Source organism: Xiphophorus couchianus, chromosome 20 (assembly GCF_001444195.1).
Source record: "Xiphophorus couchianus chromosome 20, X_couchianus-1.0, whole genome shotgun sequence".
Taxonomy (NCBI): Eukaryota; Metazoa; Chordata; class Actinopteri; order Cyprinodontiformes; family Poeciliidae; genus Xiphophorus; species Xiphophorus couchianus.
In genome coordinates, this window is record NC_040247.1 from 29,231,238 (window position 1) to 29,250,399 (window position 19,162).

The window sequence follows — 19,162 nt, forward strand, 5'->3', positions numbered from 1 at the left end:
GGCAAATTTTATATTAATAGCACCAGTTCTGTAACTGATGTAAAGCTTATTAATAATACACACAATAATAAAACTGTGATCTTAAATCTAAGATAAGGGGAGTTGATGAGCGAGTGGAAGCCGAACAGAACTGTGGGATTAAATAACATGTATCCTGCTTCAGTCTATATTCTGCCCACGACTGTTAGGTTATCTGGTCTTTAAAATACCAGGTGTGTGACCTGTCTGGGTTGGACTCCGCCTCTCGCCCAATGACTGCTGGAGACAATCAGCACACCTTCATGAGACCCTGCAAAAAGTTGCAGGTTTGCAGCAATCCTGCGGTCAGCATTGCTGAGGCTCCAGCTCAACAGAGGCAGGAAGGGTTCTCTGTACCCCATCTACGTCCCACCACACCAGGAAGTTCGGCACAATACGCTAAATAGGGGACCGACACAAGGGCGTAAATCCCATCTCATTATTGGGGGGAGAACCATAAACAGGAAAATTTCTTAAGGCCAATTTCGGGGGGTGGGGGGGGGGCAATTCTAGACTTTTCCAAGATTGGGGGGGTACAGACCCCCCGATGCCCCTGGGATTTACACCTATGGACCGACACCAGTCTGAGGTTCAGCGTCATCTAAATCACATGGGAAACACACCAATCTAATTTCATATAATCTATTATTACATCACCCCCACTCATGATGGGATTTCTGGAACATTCCTCTGAAACTTTTGCTAAGATCGTGGTGATGACAACATTTGAAATTGGTGCCCACGTATTTTAGTATATTGCTGAGTCAGGAGGCTACAGACCAGCACCTGTTGTGGCTCCTTGTCCCATACTTTTGGTCTCCCGCCTCCATCTTTGAGTTCTATGCTGACAGAACGTTACCTGGGGTGAGTTAGTGCGTCTCAAGGAAAGGAAAAGTCAGTTTCCAACATAGTATTCCTCCCCAATCCATTAAAAACAAAAACTACAGGTGAAAATGTAAAAATCCGGCAGAATTCTCCAAACACTTCTGATCAAGTTTTTTCAGCATTTCCACTCTTTTTCAATTAAAGTTAGCCATTTCTTTTGACTATTTCAACTGTTAGTTTAGGTCGTGTTATACGTTTGATATGCTTTACATAATTTCGAAGATAAACTCCCAATACACTCATGTTCCTAACAAGCAGCACCATGGACGTTGACCAGTACCCTCTGATCAAATGCACAAAAGGTAAAATAACAGTCACAGGGACAGAAACAAAGTGAAAATGACATTTTTAATAAATTTCTTTTAATAAACCAACATATTCAATGTAGCAGCATAACCAGATGGTCTTGAGGTATTTCTAAATCCATATTCTATGGTTGATCCCAGCATCCTCACCCATGTTCATCCGTCCTCACGCAGCACACCAACAGGTCAATACGGCACAAACACAACCTGGCCCATTCACACTGGAGTGGACGCTCGGCAGACAAAGGCACACACATACATACACACACACTCCCACTCACACAGAGTCCTGTTGGCCCAGTCACAGATTGAGTGGAGCTGGCTCCCTCCTAGTGGCTTGTAAGGCAAGCACACTTAATGGTGCAGTTTTGGCTGTAAGACAGAAGAAAACAGTTCAGAGTTAAGAGAGAATTCCAACATCTGACAGGTTGGAGCAGCAAGCAGGAGGATGAGGAAGTCTGAGAGAGAAAACGACTTCTTCTTCAGTGGGTCATCTAGGCCAAAAGCTACTGAATGGTTTCCATAGCTTAAACGACGGCTGTGAAGATCATAGAATGAGTCACAACATGGCGGTCAGCTCTGCTGAAGGGTCATTCCCAAAGTGTTAACATCAAGTCTTTTAGTCTATGTAAATAACACTTTTTTTTTCTTTTATGTTCCTTTTATGAAACTTAATTTGTTTGTTTATTAGATAGCGTCAATTCACAACAAATCTAAACCCATCATACAGACAGATTCTAAATCAATTCCAAACATGATCCTGGTTATCAAGCAATTCAAGTTCAAGTTCAGTTTAGCCTTCAAATTGGTTTTCTGTAAGGGAACAGGAAGTTGGACTGCATCCATAACAAACACTTCTATTTAAACTCAGTTTTGTGGGTTTGCTGGTGCCATCTTTGAATCTTACTACAAGATTCCAAACACTCATTCATTTCTCCTCACCAATGTATCCATCTGTTTGGGTAGGCTGTGCAACACAGGGATTTGGTTCTGTAAAGAAAACTGCTGTGTGTCCATGATGGTTTTTAAGAGGAAGGAAAGTGCGGCTGAATCTGAACCATGAAACGAAGCTGGTTGTTTTTGCCTCGGCGCTGCTTCCTAACCGTTCTCATCTCTCCACATGAGGAAAACACCACATGATGGTAAAATGTCCAAGTTGGACTTTATTTGCATTTTCTGCTCATGCTTCACACAATGCTGCCTTTATCACTGCGTTTCTTATATTAAAAATAGGGGCGGGGGGAATCGGCAGAAGGCCTTTGGATTAAACCAAAGAGTTGAGTGTCTTGAATTAAACGGCGCCCCCCTGTGGACATTCTGACTCATTCCATTTAGAGCAACAGGCCTTAGCAGCATCCTGCACCATGTGTTTGAACTGGGACACAGAGTTGGGATGAGGTCAGATCAGAATGAGGAAATAATTTTTTTTACAGACATATTAAATCCCAGGTGTTAGGAGCTCACCAGTTGCCAAGACGATCGGGGTTTCCAGGGAGAGTTTCGGTTGTTTGGGGTTTCTTAACACCTAATTTATGTTCGCTGCAAGCATGACAGTAAAAACCAGCTGCTGGGAGTCACCTGACACCTAATCACTGGAAAGAGGTGTGAAACATTGATGCAGCCGAGCTGTTAAAAAATTGTTTTTTCCAGTATTCATCACACTCTTGGTAAAACAAGACATTATTCCCTTCAGTAGAGCACATAGCTTCCTGCTCAGAGAGTTTCCTTTTTTCTTTTCCCCATGTTCTGCTCAGGCGCAGCCGTGCTGCAGGGATAGAGAGCGGGACACATGTGCAGAAGCCTCGGTTCTCCACGCAGCTGTCACAGGTTTGATTACTGGCCTGTTGACCTTTACCCTCTCTCATAACCCACTTTTCTGTCCATTCTCTATCAAATAAAGGTCACTAGAGCAACAAAAAAATCCTTAATATAAAAATATATTTATATTTATTTGGTCAGTTTGTCTCTTCTGACAAATTGACAAAATAAACATTTTAGAATTCTTGGGGGAGAAAAAACATTTACTATGCTTCAGTGTTAAATATCAGATTGTCTCTGCTTTAGTTTCAGGATGTAAAGCCTTTTACTTTGAAGGATCATCAATATTCCTCAGACACAGCTGTAAATGCGTCCGGTGTTATTTTCCTGGTGAGGTTAGGTAAACCCACCTTCTGTGAGGCCAGCTTCTTGTCCATGTCTCCGTCCAGACCGCCACTCTTGCTGTCCTTCCAGGGGTAGAAAGTGGAGCGTGGCGAGGATGAGGAGCCAGAGCTGGAGGAGGACGAAGGCAGGCGCGGCACTGAGAGTCTGGATGAGGGCGGATGTTCCTCCATGCCTCCCCCCTTCCGTTTCTTCAGTCCCCGATGTTCCAGAAAGGTCCTCCCCCTGCCGCCCTGGCCCAGCAGCCCCGAGTCCCCCACACCGGTCCGACTGTGGGAGTTAGTGGCAGGGGAGAGGTCTGGGGGGGAGGCGTGGCTCAGAGGGGGGAGAGTCCGCTTGTAAGTCCACACCGCCTTGGCGGCGGGGAAGTGGGACTCAGAGGGGGGCGGCTGGGGGCGGGGCTTACTGCTGGGGGAGAGAGTGCCATTGGTCTGTCCATGAGGGTGGAGGGAGGAAGAGGGGGCCTTGGAGGAGGAAGAGGAGTAGGAGGAAGGTGGGGGTCCCCTGTCCTGCAGGATGATGCAGTTCCTCTCAGGGCCAGAGTGCTCTCCTTCCTGCGACGGGGCCTTGTGTTTACGGAACGCGGCGGCGGTGGCCGCCTCCTCTCGCAGCTTCAGCATCTGCTTGCTGGGTCGCCCCACTGGTTTCCTGGACCTGCCCGCCGCCACCTGACGCCCCAGGCCAGGCTTTCCCAAGGACAGGGGGTGAGAGCCAGAACCAGAACCAGAACCGGCAAAACCACCGCCAGAGTTCTCCGACTGCGGCGCGGTCAGAGGTCTGCCCGGTCCCCGGCTGGGAGAGGACGACGTGTTTTTGAGAGACGAGCTGATGTGACTGCCTGCACGAACCTTAGAATGAGACGAAGAGGAGGAGGATGTTGCTATGGAGACAGGAGAGGAAGAAATGATGGACTTGGCTGAGGAGGTTGGTGACAGAAGGTCTGTGGCTTGAGGTATTTTCCTGGGGAAAAAAAAAAAAAAAGCTGAAAAGGATCCATGAATAAATCTATGATGCATTCAATAAAACGCATCTGACTTAAACTAATAATAAATATAAAACATTTACAGCCTGGATATCAGAACAGACATAAATCATATAAGAAATTTAGACTCTGGTCTAACTAGTTGGCAAAGAGGTGGCAGTGCAACAGAAAACGCCGAGCTGCAGCCTCCTCCACCCTCCACTAATTAGACATGTTCAGCGGTAGATGCACTCCAAAAAACACAAAATCTTACTAAGTATTTTTGATCTGGTTTCTGGTGCAAACGTCTTATTCCTGAAATAAGATAAAACTAACTTTCAAGAAACTTTTCAGTAATTTATAGGATGTTGTTTTTAGTCAATGATTCCTTAATATTGAGGAAAAAGTACTAGTTCCATTGGCAGATTATTTCATTGGAAAGTGTCTTGTCATAAAAGAAATAATCTGCCATTATCATTTCAATGATAATGGTCGTCACCCTGGACGACCTGTCCAGGGTGACGACCATTACGTAGCTGGAGAGACACCAGCACCTCTCCTGACCCCACCAGGGACAAGGGTGTTAGAAAATGGATGGATAGAACTAGATGGAACTAGTACTTTTTCATCAATATTAAGGAATTATTGACTTGAAACAAGCTCCTATAAATTGCTGAAAAGTTACTTGAAAGTTAGTTCAAGTAACTTTTCAAGTAAAATAAGATATTTGCTCTAGAAACAAGACCAAAAATACTTGGTAAGATTTTGTTTTTGCAAAAAAAAAAGAAAAAAAAAAGTTTAAAGAGACAAAAATCTGAAAATATTTTAAATAAAGCCATAGAACCAACATATGCTATTAGTGACATTAATTTTAAATAGCACAAATATCTTGTTTTTGTTGCTGGTTCTCACCAGGTAAGATCCTAAAACTCCAGCGTATTATTTCAGATGACGTGAACACAGATTTACAGGCTGCAAGATGCATGTAGGACTCCCATAAAGGTAGGTTGGGACTCTTACTTCCATAGATGAGCGCTGATGTGCTGCTCCAGCATGCTGCTGAGGGCCGATCGCACGTGGTGAAGCCTTCTGTCAAACGTGTAGATCCCGTGACCCAACGAGTGGCTGCCGAACGAGCACACCTACAGAGACGGGATCACAAGATGCGTTCGTTATCAAAATGAGCAACAACAGACCACATTGAGATTTTTGGCGAATCAGAACAAGAATTTATTCTTCTGAGAATCAAAAATCTTCAAATACAGATTTGATCAATTCAGTAACTGATCAAATCCATTCATCGCCGTTCAGAGGTTTCTTCATGGACCGTTTAAATTCACGTTATCTCTGTTACACTGCACCTGGTATAAGGAACCAAAACACTTCTGCTTTCATGTTATCATCATCCCGTCATGGTTACGGGATAACTGCATTTCCTCTTTTTTTCCCCTCATTTTCTGAATAATTATTTTTTCTTTCAGCAAAAGTCTGAACAGTGAGTATCTGATGAGGGTGGTGATCCAGACATTTCTCACTAACTATTGAATCCACTGATTCAGAGGATTCTGCCACCAAGGTGGCATTGTTCTTAAAAACACAATTAAAAACTTCCTGAAAGCCAGGAAGTCAAACTGTTGCAATTTCCCTTTAACTTCTGGAGGGGGCTTTGGGAGGGATCTAACCGTGCTATTATTTTTAGAAACAATAACTTCTGCATTATTGTTCAGGTGAATATCGTAATGATGAATCACTGCTCGGCGTGAGATGTTGACATTATAGTTTTGCAAATATTGATTCTAAATATGAATAGAAAATAGGAAAATATGGCTGGAAAATTTATCACGACAAATATCTCACATAATAATCATCGATGTTGATAATTATTAGGGTTTTTTTTGCTTTAAATATATGAAATACAGTCAAACTGGTGGCTTGACCCTTCCTGTTTTATCCAGTTTTCACTCCATGCCTTTGTTTTTTTATTTTTAAGAAGTAATGAGACACGGTTGCAAAACCTGAAACTGCTGCTGCACAAGTTACTCAACAGGTTGTTGCTAGGTAACGACAGTTGGGGAGGGAGGGCTCTTGAAACGGCTCCTTATCAAGCAAGTTGTTGCTGGTTAACCAAAGAGTGAGTGAGTGAATTGATGCCACCAACCCTAGCTGGCTGTGAGGCTGAATGGATAAACCTTTCCTCTGCCTACGTCCCCCAGAATGCTGTGTGGTTTTGGATCAGAGTTCAAAGAATATGCTATATATTGAACACTCTATCAGATGTATCATCTATTGATACTGATCAAATGTCTAACGCGATTCATATTGCTACTGATTTATTCTCCAGCCCTAATAGGTCTGGGAAAAAGTTTCACCATGAGATGGTGCATTAAATACGCTGTAGTTGTCATGCCAGACCACTGGGTGACACTGTGATTTTAGTATGTCATCGAATGTGCATGTGCTTTTGACCCTTAGCTTCCACCTCATTGTAAACAGTAATCTGTCTCCGATAAACGAAGTGCTGCTGTGACTCATATATTCCTTATCAGAAATTGTGCTTAACCGAAAAGATTAAGTAGCACAACACAACGCTATCGGCCATTGTTTTTGTCGTTTCCTGCCTGTTCATTCGCTACCGCCGCGCGTTCTGCGCTTGTGTTCTTCACACCTCCCTGGAGGGTGTTGCAGAAAAGTTTCACTCTGGTGTCACAACAGAAATGTTACAGTTTCACTGAAGAGCGGCTCCATGTACGAGGGGCCTCAATGCGTACAGTTGTCACTTTGAACCTAACTAATCCTACAAGAGAAATGAACAATTCTGGTCTCATCTCAGTAGTGTCAGGGTTTCTTCTCCCAGTGTATATTGTTTTTTTAAAGCAGAAGTGCGTGCTGAGTGGGGGGACGTGTTACCGCTGCAGGTGTGGGGTGTGTGGTAGACGAAGGGAAGTCTGGCAGCTCTTCAGCCGCTTCGGCCTCGCTGTCGTCAGTGGAGATGTGTCCATGCAGCAGAGGGGACGGGGCCCGGAGCCCCGCCTCATCCTGCCACTGCTTCTCCTCCTCCGGGGCGCACTCCGACACGGCCATGGACCGACTGGAACACAGAGTCACACACTCGCTTTAAAAACACACACGCACACACACTCTAGGGAAGCAGATAACCATTATTTTAGTTCTTCAAGAATCGAGCGTTTATTCTGATGATTAGTCATACAGATGTTGGCACGTTGTGCAGATTTTCCATTTAATCCTTTTTTACACAATGTTGGAAATACATCAAAAGATGAAATTCCTTAATTAAATAAGAAAATAAATATTTATAAGGAATGCAACAACAGCATTCCTTCAGTTCCATGATTATTTGTAGCAAAGAAGCATCTGCAGCTAAAAAAAAATCATCCAAAAGATGCTAGATGGGTTTTCTTCTTTTCTTTACAAAATTTGAACCAGGTGAAGCTCAAACTGACACTTGAGGAGTTCTGGGTACAACAGATTTATAGACTAAGGCTTTTGTTTCATCTTAAATATAAAATGTTTGTATGTTTAGTACAGTTCTGGCTTAATTACTGCTCTGAATGTGTCATTCTTTCAGCAAGTGGCCCGTTTCCGTCTGTATACTCCAGTTAATTGATAACTAAATTAGTGCACGATTTCAATAATTGATTCATCACAATTAATCAAACTAATCGTTTCAGCCCTAATGAACACCAAACATCAGCTCACTTAAATCCTCTCTTATTTGCTCTTCAGCTATATTTAGTTTCTTTGCGGTCATTTCTACCGTTTAACAGCTTCGACGGGCGGTAGTGGGTTTTTCAAACCCGTTTTATGAACCAGTGTGATGATCAAGAGGTTCTGGGATTTGGAATCCACTCCTCCTCCAACAACAACAACATCGTTGTTGCCCCCAACAACGGAAGCTAGAAAGGTTTTCCTTTTGAAAAGTTATCGTGTTGTCCGAAAGGCACAAAACTTCCTAAAGATTAACTAGAAATGTCAAAACGTTCTGCTACATTCTGGAAATGTCAACAACGGTTCGTTGGTGCGTGTTATGCTGAGGTGAAATAAGCCGATTGAATCCACATGCTCTGTGTGTCCTGACCTGAACGCAGGGAGGCTGGCCAGCGGTCTCCTGCAGTGGGGGACACCGGCCTGCTCCCTGGGGGCCTCCGGACTGGGTGACCCTCCGGTAGAGAAGCCTCCATCCAGGGCCTGGGCTCCCTTCTCTCGGACCTTCATCTTAAGTTCTGCCACTAGCTGGTCAAAGTTCTTGCTGCGACCCACCACCTTCCTGCGCTGGTGGATGGAGTGGATCTAAAAGATGAGGACACAGCAGGCGGCTTAGAACAGAAAATAAAAGGTGCGTTCGCCAATTCATGATGGGGCCCCAAATGTTGTGCAACTAGTAACAGTTTGTAGTTGGTGAGACAAAATGCTGATTTAATTTGATTATCAGTTTTTTATTTCTTTAGAAAACGGATGAGAGCAGAGATCCGGAATTAGAAAGTAGGGTTAGTTACAGGATAAGTATGTGTGTTCCAGCCACATAATATCATTTTATAGCACAATCAAGTAACTGTGTTGATGTCTTGAGTTGATTTAAAAAGGCTATTTGTATCAAATATGACATAAAAGAAATTCAATTTTGTAATTTACTGCCTTAAAATTGGGCCTCTGTCTCTTTAAGAAACTCCTGCTCTTTCTGAAACTCCGCCTTCCGGAAGTCATCACAACATGGCTCCTCTGTTAACCCTTTAACAACATTTTTACCAGCTTTGCACTAAGAAGTAGCTCCTTTAATGAGCTCAGCAGATGCAGACTTCCACCAAGTGTTTGCTAATTGCTGCTGGCTAGTCTGAAGGAGCCGAGTGAGAGAGTTGCTCTGTGAGGCGGAAGCTCAAAAGCTTGGAAACTGCAGCTCTGAGGATGAGATTCGTCTCGAAGGCGGTTCTAGGTTCCACAACAGACGTTTCGCACATCTGAGTGGTTGCCATGGAGATTAAGGGATTTTTCTCAAAAATGCATGAAAGAATCAAGGCAACACTCCAGGAATGTTTATGATGAGGGAATAACATTATAACATGATATAAAGCTCAAACAAGTCAATTTTACATAATTCTGCCCCTTTAAAGCTCAGTACGTTCAGGGATAAGTATGTGCATGGGGATTTGGTTTCAGAAAGCCAGTTAGTGTAACCCTGAGTCAAGTTACTATAGCAACATACCCTGTCCTAGTGTTTAGCTGGGAGCTGGAGTGTCAGAGGCAGTGTGTTCTTTTTTTTTATCTGGAGGAGTCTGTAGATGTTGGAGGTAAATACTTGAAAATATTATTTTGAGCACCATTGCTCACCACAGACAATAATTTATCGAAATAAAATGAATTTAATGACACAATGAGGATGAATTCTTTGTGCTGCTCTTTGGTTTTATGTTGTTTTGAAGAACTTCTCAATGTGAAGTTAAAATGTCAACATGATGCTAAGAGTTAACAGAAGCAAACTTCTTATTTAGTCATTTCCTGTTAATCAGGAATTGATAATCAGACAGTCATCCTGTCTGGACATGACCTTTGACCTTTACATGCTACTTCAGATAAAAAGAAACCCAAAAAACAATCATAATAACAGGAGTCTTCCTGTCCAGATCAAACCTTTTTTTACCTTTTGTCACATTACAACTTTTATCTCAAACACATTCTAGAGGGATTTCAAGTGGAAGATCAACACGGAAGGTAGTGCAGAACAGTGAAGTAGAAAGATACATTCAAGTCTGAACATCCTTGAGTCAGAGCTTTGTAGAACCAGCTTTCACTGCAGTTACTGAAAGGTTTGTCTTCTCGTCTTTGCACATTAGCACCAGGCTAGCCCAGTTTGCGTGTTACTCACGTTGCACGTCAGGAGCCGAGTGCAGACCTTCTTCCTGTCGGGGTCGAGGACACCGCAGTGCTTATCCAGATCGCACTCCCTTTCTGAGGACACAGAGAGCATTTTGGTCAAATATCAGACGGGTCTGAAAGAGTGGAGGCCCAGATATAGCTGCATAGAGGTAACGTTTGAGATAAAAAGCTAATGTTTGGGGGGAAAAAATCCTGTAAAATACTGAGTTACAGACAAAAGCATGACTATGCCATCCAAGCCTTCAAATGCATGTTAAATACTCAAATTAGTTGTTTCAAGACATGTAGAGAAGGGCAATGATTAGAATGGCAGTTTAATAAAAAAAAAACATGCAACATTTAGAAGTGAAAATAAATATAAAACAATGTGGCAATAATGCCATGTACATGAGTTGATAAAAAGAAAATACAATAGAGAAAACCAAAAAGCAGTAAGAAGAGGGAAGTTCAAGTCATCTCTTCTGCCCATCGCAACAATCGTATCCCCTACTCCAACATCTTACTAACCCTATGACCAGAGGGAGATTTGAAGAGGAGCGGCAAGAGCAAACGAGGTGGATTATCAGAACCGATAACTTCTGTTTGAGTCATCCAGAACATGTTGCTGTGGAATTTCATCTGCTGACTTGAAACTGAGTTGTTAGCTTGTCATGATGGGCATGATGCTGTCATACAGCAACAGTGTTTTCAGTCAGAGGCCTCTTCAGATTCGCTGCAAGACTGAATGCTACTGGAGATTCTTCCAGCCCACAGCATCAGCCATCTACCACACCTCTTTGAAGACACTTGGATGAACTGAGTTACGACAACTTTTCATTTACCTCTGGGAAAGAAAATGTCTTTGAGTTGAACTGAAGTCACATCAAAATAAAGCCACCACACTGAGACCAGGAGTTGTGTTACAACACATTAAAAGACTTCTCCACAGAAGCTGCAGTCAGTGTTAATCGCCATTAGTTGTGTTTTCTTTTTTTATTAGCTTCCTTCGTCATATAATCCATATACGTCTCCATCCATTATTGCTTCCAGAAACAGAGCGCAACTGTGCGACGTCTACGTTCTTCTTCTGCGCATGCCGGTCGCTTTGGGTTTCCGTTCACACAGAAGTCTGACAGAAGTGTGAACGACCACGCAAAAATGAATAAATAAATATTGGATTTTGGCAACAAAAAAACAGAACTGAACTGAACATTGAGACCCGGTGTGTGAACGTAGCCCAAGTCATTCATTAATGTAACCTGTGAAACACAGAACGCTTGGAAACTGTTGTCAGGATGTCTTACTTTGTTTCCATGCCAACATGATCCTCTTTTCACCAGTTCTGTCATTTTGGACTCTTTTGTCCAAAACTGCAATAAAACTCCAAATATAATCACTATGACAACAGATCAAACATATTTCATATATCAGAACATACAGTCACATTCCATAAATGTACTAATATCAATATGACTCATATCTAATATCTGGATGTCAGACTAAGCTGACCAGACAGTCCTGTGCTTGAACGCTCAATGTCGACTTACTGGAGGCCACTTTGTTGTAGGGCCTCGGGACCCGGTGGCCCATCACGGCAGACAGCTGGGGCGAGTCCTTCCTCTGCGGGGGCGGCTTATCGCTGGACGCTGGCCGGGAAGCGGGTGGGGCCCCGTGCGGCCAGGGAGGGTCTCGAAGGGACGGAGGCGGAGACAGGACCGGAGGCTCCAGGGGCGGCGGCGGCTTGAACACGGCCACCTCTTTGTGGCTGCTGTGGAAGGACTTCTCCAGGGGCGAAAGCCTGGGGGGCGGGAGGAGAGATAGTCTCAGCATCAGGACAACTCACCAAGTGGAAAAACAACAACAAAAACAAACTACAATACGTCTGTTCAATTTCTTGTCATTATAAGGATTTTGTCACAATAGATTCCAAATAATGACTGTGATGGCCAAATCCATGGCCACACTCTGATGTCGGTAACTCTTTTTATGCACAATTTATTTTTTCATACAAACAACAGCACTTTAGTTTCAATAAAAACATTTATTAGTTTATTTGGATGCATTTGCTCTATTTGTTAGCATATGTATTTATATCAACATAAAGTTAATTTTGTTTGCTTAAGATTAACTCTTTGTTTTTTCCTGCCGGTACTTGCCTGCCTTGGAGTTGCCAGGCAAAAGATGGAGGCCAGGGCTCAGCAGGCTTAAATGCTGATTGGACTGCACCACTAGTTCCTGCTGGCAGGTGGGATTTGTAGTTTCTTTGTTTAGATAAGTTTTGTATTTAAGTAAATAGTAGTATTTAAAGTTTAATATTTTTGATTTTCAGTTTTGGGTCTTTAGTTTAGCCAAACTTAGCTGTACTGTTATTTGTTTTTGTGTTATTTGTAATTGTATTCTGTTTAGTTACCCCTATCGTGTCTTAATTGGTCTGATCAGCCAGTATATAAACCCCTGTGTGTCATTTCTTTGGTAGGTCAGTTATGTTTGCTTGTGCAGCCAGTTTGTTTAGATTTTTTTGCCTGAGTTCAGTTTTGTTTCTTTGACCTCTTTTATGAGCTCAGTTTATTTTTTGTCATTTATAATCTTTGGGTTAAAATAAAAAACCTATTTATCTAATATATCCTGTGACTCCTCCTGTTTTTAACTCGGTCCATCACAATGACATTTAAAAAGGAAAAAAAAAACCTACTGTCCATATTGTCATGATTGTCAGCTTTACTGTTTCTCCACTTTTTGTTCAATAATGGTATTAATAAGTTTGAAAATATGATTAAATTCAGTTACAGTTTAGTGACACAGCATCACACGTTTGTGTGGCTGGTGTCCTAGAGGAGTCTACTGGAAATTAAACATGTTTCTAGAGCTTTCTTTGGGTTTGTGGGGTTATGACTGCTGAGCCATGCAATTAGCCAACAAAGAAGTAGTAAGTAGTTCTTATTGTGGCTGCCTGGCACAGTCTAATTCAGGGCACACAGGGTGTCAGTGTTACTGTTTTATTTTTTTATTATTGTTTTTTTATTGCCGTTTTTTAAATTTTTTAACTGGTTTTATGGTTTCTTTAATATTGTAAAGGACTGAGCACCAGGCCATTTTTAATCATGCTATATTTATATTCATTGTGTGTCTATGTAAAATTTCCTGTCTGCCAAGAAAGCTGGCTCACCTCACAGTAACCAAATCTACCTAATGGTGTAAATAAAGGTGATTGATTGACATTCATCACTATCAGAATAGCACCACAAAGTATCATGATAAAACTTTAAGTCCACCCCCACACCCATTATTAAATGATGGGCCCTCCTCTAGTCCAGGGTTTCCCCCTGTATACTGTCAGCCTGGCGGGCCACCAGGCTTTACCTGCCCCTCCACCAGGGTAAGCATTATTTGGTTATTTATAGATGACGCATTGAACTTGGCCTCACACGCTATTACTTCCAAATTATGATGCCCGCTCATGCAGGTCTGAATTTTTTTAACTTTTAATATCTTTTAATACAAAAGCATGGTGGTAGGGCCGCCGGTGGACTGCCCTACCACCGGGCTTAGCAGGATTTCTGGGGGAAACCCTCGGGTCTCTTACCGTACTCCGTCCTTGGCGTTCTTCGGGTATCTGTACTGAGGCGGGGTGGACGGGGAAGAGGGCGCGGGCCGCGGCTGTCCCACGCTCGGCCCTCGAGCCTCCCATGACGACGCAGAGGGGGGGTTGACCCCGTGCGAGGGAGAGTGGCCGTGGTAGGGTCTCTGGTGCTGGATGGCCGGCGCGGGAGAGCGCAGCTTGCCGTAGAGCTTGGCCTGGGGCCCGTGTCTCCGCTCGCAGTGCTTCTCAAAGGCCTGAGGCTTCACCACCTGGCCACAGTGGCTGCACACCACCAGGTAGAAGTCATCGTGGCCCGGGTACAGGCCAAAGATGGACATGTCTGGCATTCAGAGAGAATGAGAAGAGAACGAGAATCAAGAGTGATTTGTTGAAATAACCCTCAAATAATTTACTAATCGATTAATCGTTAACTGGAGTATACAAGTCACAAACTCAGACCTGTGATTAAGTCAAAACTGTACAAAAATATAAATACAATTTGCATTTTGGACAAAAATAAATACATTTTTTTAAAAATGTGTAAATCGGTTCTACCCGGAACTCCTCAAGTGGACCAGGTAAAGTTTTAGCTTTACCTGGTTCAATATCTGCAAATAAAATAAACAAATAAATCTCCCATTAAGCACCATTTGCTGGCTTATGCAGCTAATCCAAAATATGATCAGCAGAAAGCAGAAAAGTTCAGCAGAAAGAGCTCAACTTCTCTGATGTTAGAATGACAGTTTTTTAGCTGCAGATGCTTCCTTTGCTACAAATGATCAAATGTTCACTAAAGGAACGCTGTTGGTGCATTTTAGTCAATTAAATATTTATTTTCCAATTTAAAAAAGGAATTTCAGCATTTGTCTATTGGCATTTTTAATACATTTCTTATATTGTGTAAAAGAAAAAAAGTTTAAGTGATTCAATACAAAAATCTGCATAATCCTACAAATGTTTATCCTGTTAATCAGTTAATCGTCAGAAAAATCGATAGATTAATGTAAACTGCTTCACATTGTAATCATCGGGATTTATTTTGAATCATAAGTCATCTGAATCTCTCCATATTATATATTTTTATGTAGAAACTGAATTGGTCGGTTTTGCAAAGCGTCTTAAGTTGTGAAATATTATCGTACAAATAGACTCAACTGAACTGTGTGAAAGAGGCTTCAACAGGCCAGTTAGAGATAGCGAGTGTGTCCGGTAGCTGTTGTCCTCAGTGTGTTCTGCAGTTCCCTTGTTCCACTTCCTGTCTGCGTGGCGGCCTAATTAAAAAGTTTATGACGTTGAGACTAAAATTACGAACAGATTTATTTCAAATCTCACTTTCTGCTAATATTTGGCTACTGCCATGAGAAAGAGTTTTAGCAGCACTTAGCGCTGCATCAAAAGGTAAACCCTGACTATAAGTCTGATCTGCATTTACTGCATCAACAAAAAATAAAAAAAATCAAACTTAGCAGTTATTTATAAAGTCAATATTACCAAAAAGTCATTTAATGAAGTCTACAACACAAGGTGTACATTCAGTGATTCATAATCTTAATTTAATCTTGCAGAACACAAGAGTTTAAACACCACCACCTCTCTAAACAGCTTATTAAAATATTTCCTCGATCAATTTAACCAAGTCAGCTCAGCCCTCCGGAAACAAAATGGCGGCCACCCACGAGTCAACACTGAAACCCTCGTCTATAAAGGAAGTATTAGCAGGTAGTGGACCACAGAGGACAGAGCCAACAAGTCACAGGCGACTCAGTTTGATTGTTTTTGTACCTGAATAAATAAAAAAAAAGTCTGTTTCACAAAGATGCTTTTGGCATAGAAACTGAGATCAAGTGCAGGTCTACAACAAAGTCACTTTTACATTTGAGACAGAGGCAGCGTAGCAGAGAAGATTCTCTTTTAGTGTGTGTTTTTGTTGAAATTAGTATTTAGTAAAATCATATTTTAAAGTTGATTCTTAATATAACTAATAAAACTTAGCTCTTCGCATAACTGATGCTAATTTCTGTTTTTCTGTTAGTCGAGTCCAATTTTGCCGTTTTGACCAATTCTGATTCGTCCCCCCCCCACAAAGTGACTAAAACACAAACTAAGACAAGATGCATCAAACTTTATGCTGTTGATTCATGCGTTTATCAACAGAAAACTGAGTTGTTAGTTGATGAATATAAAGAACAAAAAGAAAAACAAAATCTGATTTTTTTTGTTTTGTTTTTGATCTTCTGATATCCAATCAGAGCTGATCAAAAGAAAACGGAGGATTCTAATATCTGGCAGATTAAACGGTGCACATGCAGCACATCCAGCTGGGATCACGGAAGCGACGACATCTGACTCAAGTGCTGATGCAATGCAACCCTCCTGCAGGATGCTCAAGTCCACTCAGGACTGCTAATAAAAGAAAAGTTGTTGTGCAGCATCCTCAGTGAGGCGCACACACCTGGACCAAATTCTGCTGATTTCTCACGTCACACATATGCTGTGGATCTGTCAGATTATATTTCCCGACTGGATATATAATCTGAAGGGGTTCGAGTCACTTTCTCAGACACTTCTGAAGGTTTATAAAGTCACATGCAAACTCGACTAAAACGACTTACCCTCTTTACTGAGTGACATAGCTTCTGCAGCCTTCTTCCCATTTTTGCTGCAGTCGTCCACATCAGGCCCTAAAAACGTCAGAACATACATGTTCAGCTTTAGAGAGAGGCCTCTGTTCTCATTCATTTATGTTTTCACACCTCCCTATGGAGTGCTGCATAAATGATGGGATTGTAGGTCAGCAGCTTCTCCACTTCGGCTGCTTCAGTTCTGTGGGGGTTTTCTGTGTGTTTTGTTTGTTTCATTGCAACAGCTGGGACTTTATCACACAGCCACCACATCGGCAGAGGAGATGCAACACTCTGAGTTAGCGCACAATACTTCAAACTGACAAAGGCAGGAGGGTTTTCTGTGCATCAGTGACAGGTGAGGTCTCCTGTCAAACACACGGTGTCATACACTGGCATAGCTGAAGCCGCAAAGCTGGAAATATTAGCACAATTCAATGAGAACACTGAGTAACGTTTGCTAATATCAGAGATTGGGGCCAGTATTTCCATGGTGGCAGCGGCATCAGACTCCTCCTCCGTCACCGGTGTCTGCTCTGATCCTCCGGCTAGCGTTAGCATCCCAGGCTAACCGCCTCACAGCGGCGGACCGGGCTAGCTTAGCTTCCCAGGGTGAGAAGTTGCTCGCCCAGCCAGTCGGACTAGCCTCCTTCCGCTATGCTGCCGCTGCTGCCTGACTGCTAACCCTGAGCCGAACCGTGTTCCTAAAGCACTGGCAGCTTCCTTCATGGCCGCAGCAGTAGCACACACATCACAGCGCCCATGACTTCATTTTAAATATGGGTTTATCTTCTTGTAAGGCTATGCATGTAGAAGGAGGCAGAGGGGAGCAACATGTTATCCACCCAGCACTAGGACCCGGCAGGGTCTTTGTTTGGGTAACATGGTTAGTTCTACCATCCGTTTTGAAGAAAAATAATGGCGGAGGGATGGCTGACCGGCTCCGCAGCTGCTGCTGTTTGTGTCAGGATGGTTCCTTACCATCTGCCGCTGTCACACTGGCCCAGTCGGCCCAGGCAGTCCAGCTTTGACCAACGAATTCATCGAGGCTAGGTACCCGCCGATCCAGAGCAGCCATTACTTTTACTGCGCGTTCACGCACCGCCATCATCGCTGCGCGGGCAACGGCTTACGTCATATCTCGCGTTCTAGACAGGACAGGAACTTCCTGCGTGCGCGCTCTGAAGGAAGCCGTGAGAAGCGACGTTAATGTTGAGGGTGTTTTTTTTTCTTCTTCTTCTTCTAACCTTTCTGATGAGCAGAACTGGTTACAGGTGAACTGGGTTTTATCATTCGGAAAGTGTTGATACATTTCGACATTAATGTGTTGTGTTCACGCATTCCTAAAAGTGTGAACAATAATAAACACTTTTGTTTTATTTGCCAGTTTACCATAAACTATCCAAGTTCCCGTGATTCTGGGTTTATAAAGACATTTAGATTAAAAATGTCCACAAATTCTAATTAAACCATTGGAAATGGTGTAATTGCAAATTGAATTTAAATTCAACTGACTCAGTTGGCTAAAAATGTTAAATATTTGAAGAAGAAAAAAGCAGGGAACGGGGAGTTCATGTTTTTCTTAAATTGTGATAAGTCTCCAGCTCCCCCTCACATGACATGAAGGCACACCTTCCTGTTTTTTTTTAGTCCATGTAGGTTCTTAAGCCATAGAGAGAGTTAAAGCAGCGCATCAACTTGGTAGTGCAGTTTGTGATGAGAGGAGCAAGAGGGAATGTTATCAATAAGCTCCTAATCGACTAACTGTTCTATGAATATCAATGTTGAGCTTGACCACAATGTTCTCCTGCAGAGGCTTGATGACACTGATTAAAAGAAACCACATTAATCTAGTAACACCTGGGAAGTTGATCCACAGTGCAGCTCAGTTGTTTACTATCTCCCCATTTAATTTATTTTCATTTTTTTCTGTTGGAGCACTTTGAACTCAGACTGTAGGTGGGTTTGTGATTCCTAAGAGCCTGCAGTCATATGTGTGTAATTAATCTACATTATGTGTTTCCCTTTGTGATAAAGTTCCTCAAATAAATTGACTTCTCAATAACACTACAGTTTGCTGAACAGGTCTGTGTGTAAGAGTTTATTTTTCAAACTCCAGGATCAGGTTAAGGCAAGACTATTAGTACAGCTTCTGGGAAATCCCAAACAAATAAACATGCTCCAGTCATATTTAATAATAATACAAAAAGGTGATATATGTTAATTATGTTGTAAAATAGCCTTGATAAAATTGAATTAAGGGAGGGGAGGAAATGTGGGAAACAGTTCAGACTGTGACAGCTGGAGTATTTAAGTTGCCTCTAAACATACCTGGTTAAAATAACTGCCTGTAACCAGAGAAGCCTGTCTAAGTTTAGAGCACATTTGTTGTAGTGTAGAAACTATACTCTGGGTAACAGTGCTGCACTAATAGATGAAAAAAGATTTTTTTATCCTGTTTTGATTTCATTCATCTTTAATTTACAGCAAAAAGAAACACATGAAGCATCACCTTCAAGTAAAACTTGCTGTATGTGAAGCGATCCTGGCTCTGAGCAGAGGTGGGCAGAGTTACCCAAAACGTATACTCTAGTAAGAGTAGTACTACTTCAACATATTTTTACTTGAGTAAAAGTAAAAAGTAGCAGTCCAAAAAATTACTCAAATAAGAGTAAAAAACCATTTGGTAACAAGGCAACTCAAAATATCAATCATATAAGACAAAATCAATCCAAAGAAACATTTCGCCAAATCAATTTCCTTC

General features: G+C 42.3%; 1 protein-coding gene across 2 annotated transcripts; it reads right to left on the reverse strand.

Moving 5' to 3' along the window:
• Positions 1–1,232: 1,232 nt before the first annotated feature.
• atxn7l2a (ataxin 7-like 2a) lies at positions 1,233–17,609 on the reverse strand. Of its 2 annotated transcripts, XM_028002557.1 has the most exons (11): positions 17,380–17,609; positions 16,390–16,458; positions 13,781–14,117; positions 11,745–11,995; positions 11,502–11,567; positions 10,208–10,290; positions 8,426–8,637; positions 7,237–7,417; positions 5,350–5,471; positions 3,377–4,328; positions 1,233–1,580 (listed from the first exon to the last, which is right to left on the reverse strand). In XM_028002557.1, exons 1-11 carry the CDS (start codon positions 17,507–17,509, stop codon positions 1,563–1,565), a joined length of 2,421 nt encoding a protein of 806 aa, XP_027858358.1. In that variant the 5' UTR covers positions 17,510–17,609; the 3' UTR covers positions 1,233–1,562. The 2 variants fall into 2 exon arrangements, with proteins under 2 accessions (XP_027858358.1, XP_027858359.1); XM_028002558.1 differs by lacking the exon at positions 11,502–11,567 and having other exon boundaries at positions 17,380–17,608.
• Positions 17,610–19,162: the final 1,553 nt, after the last annotated feature.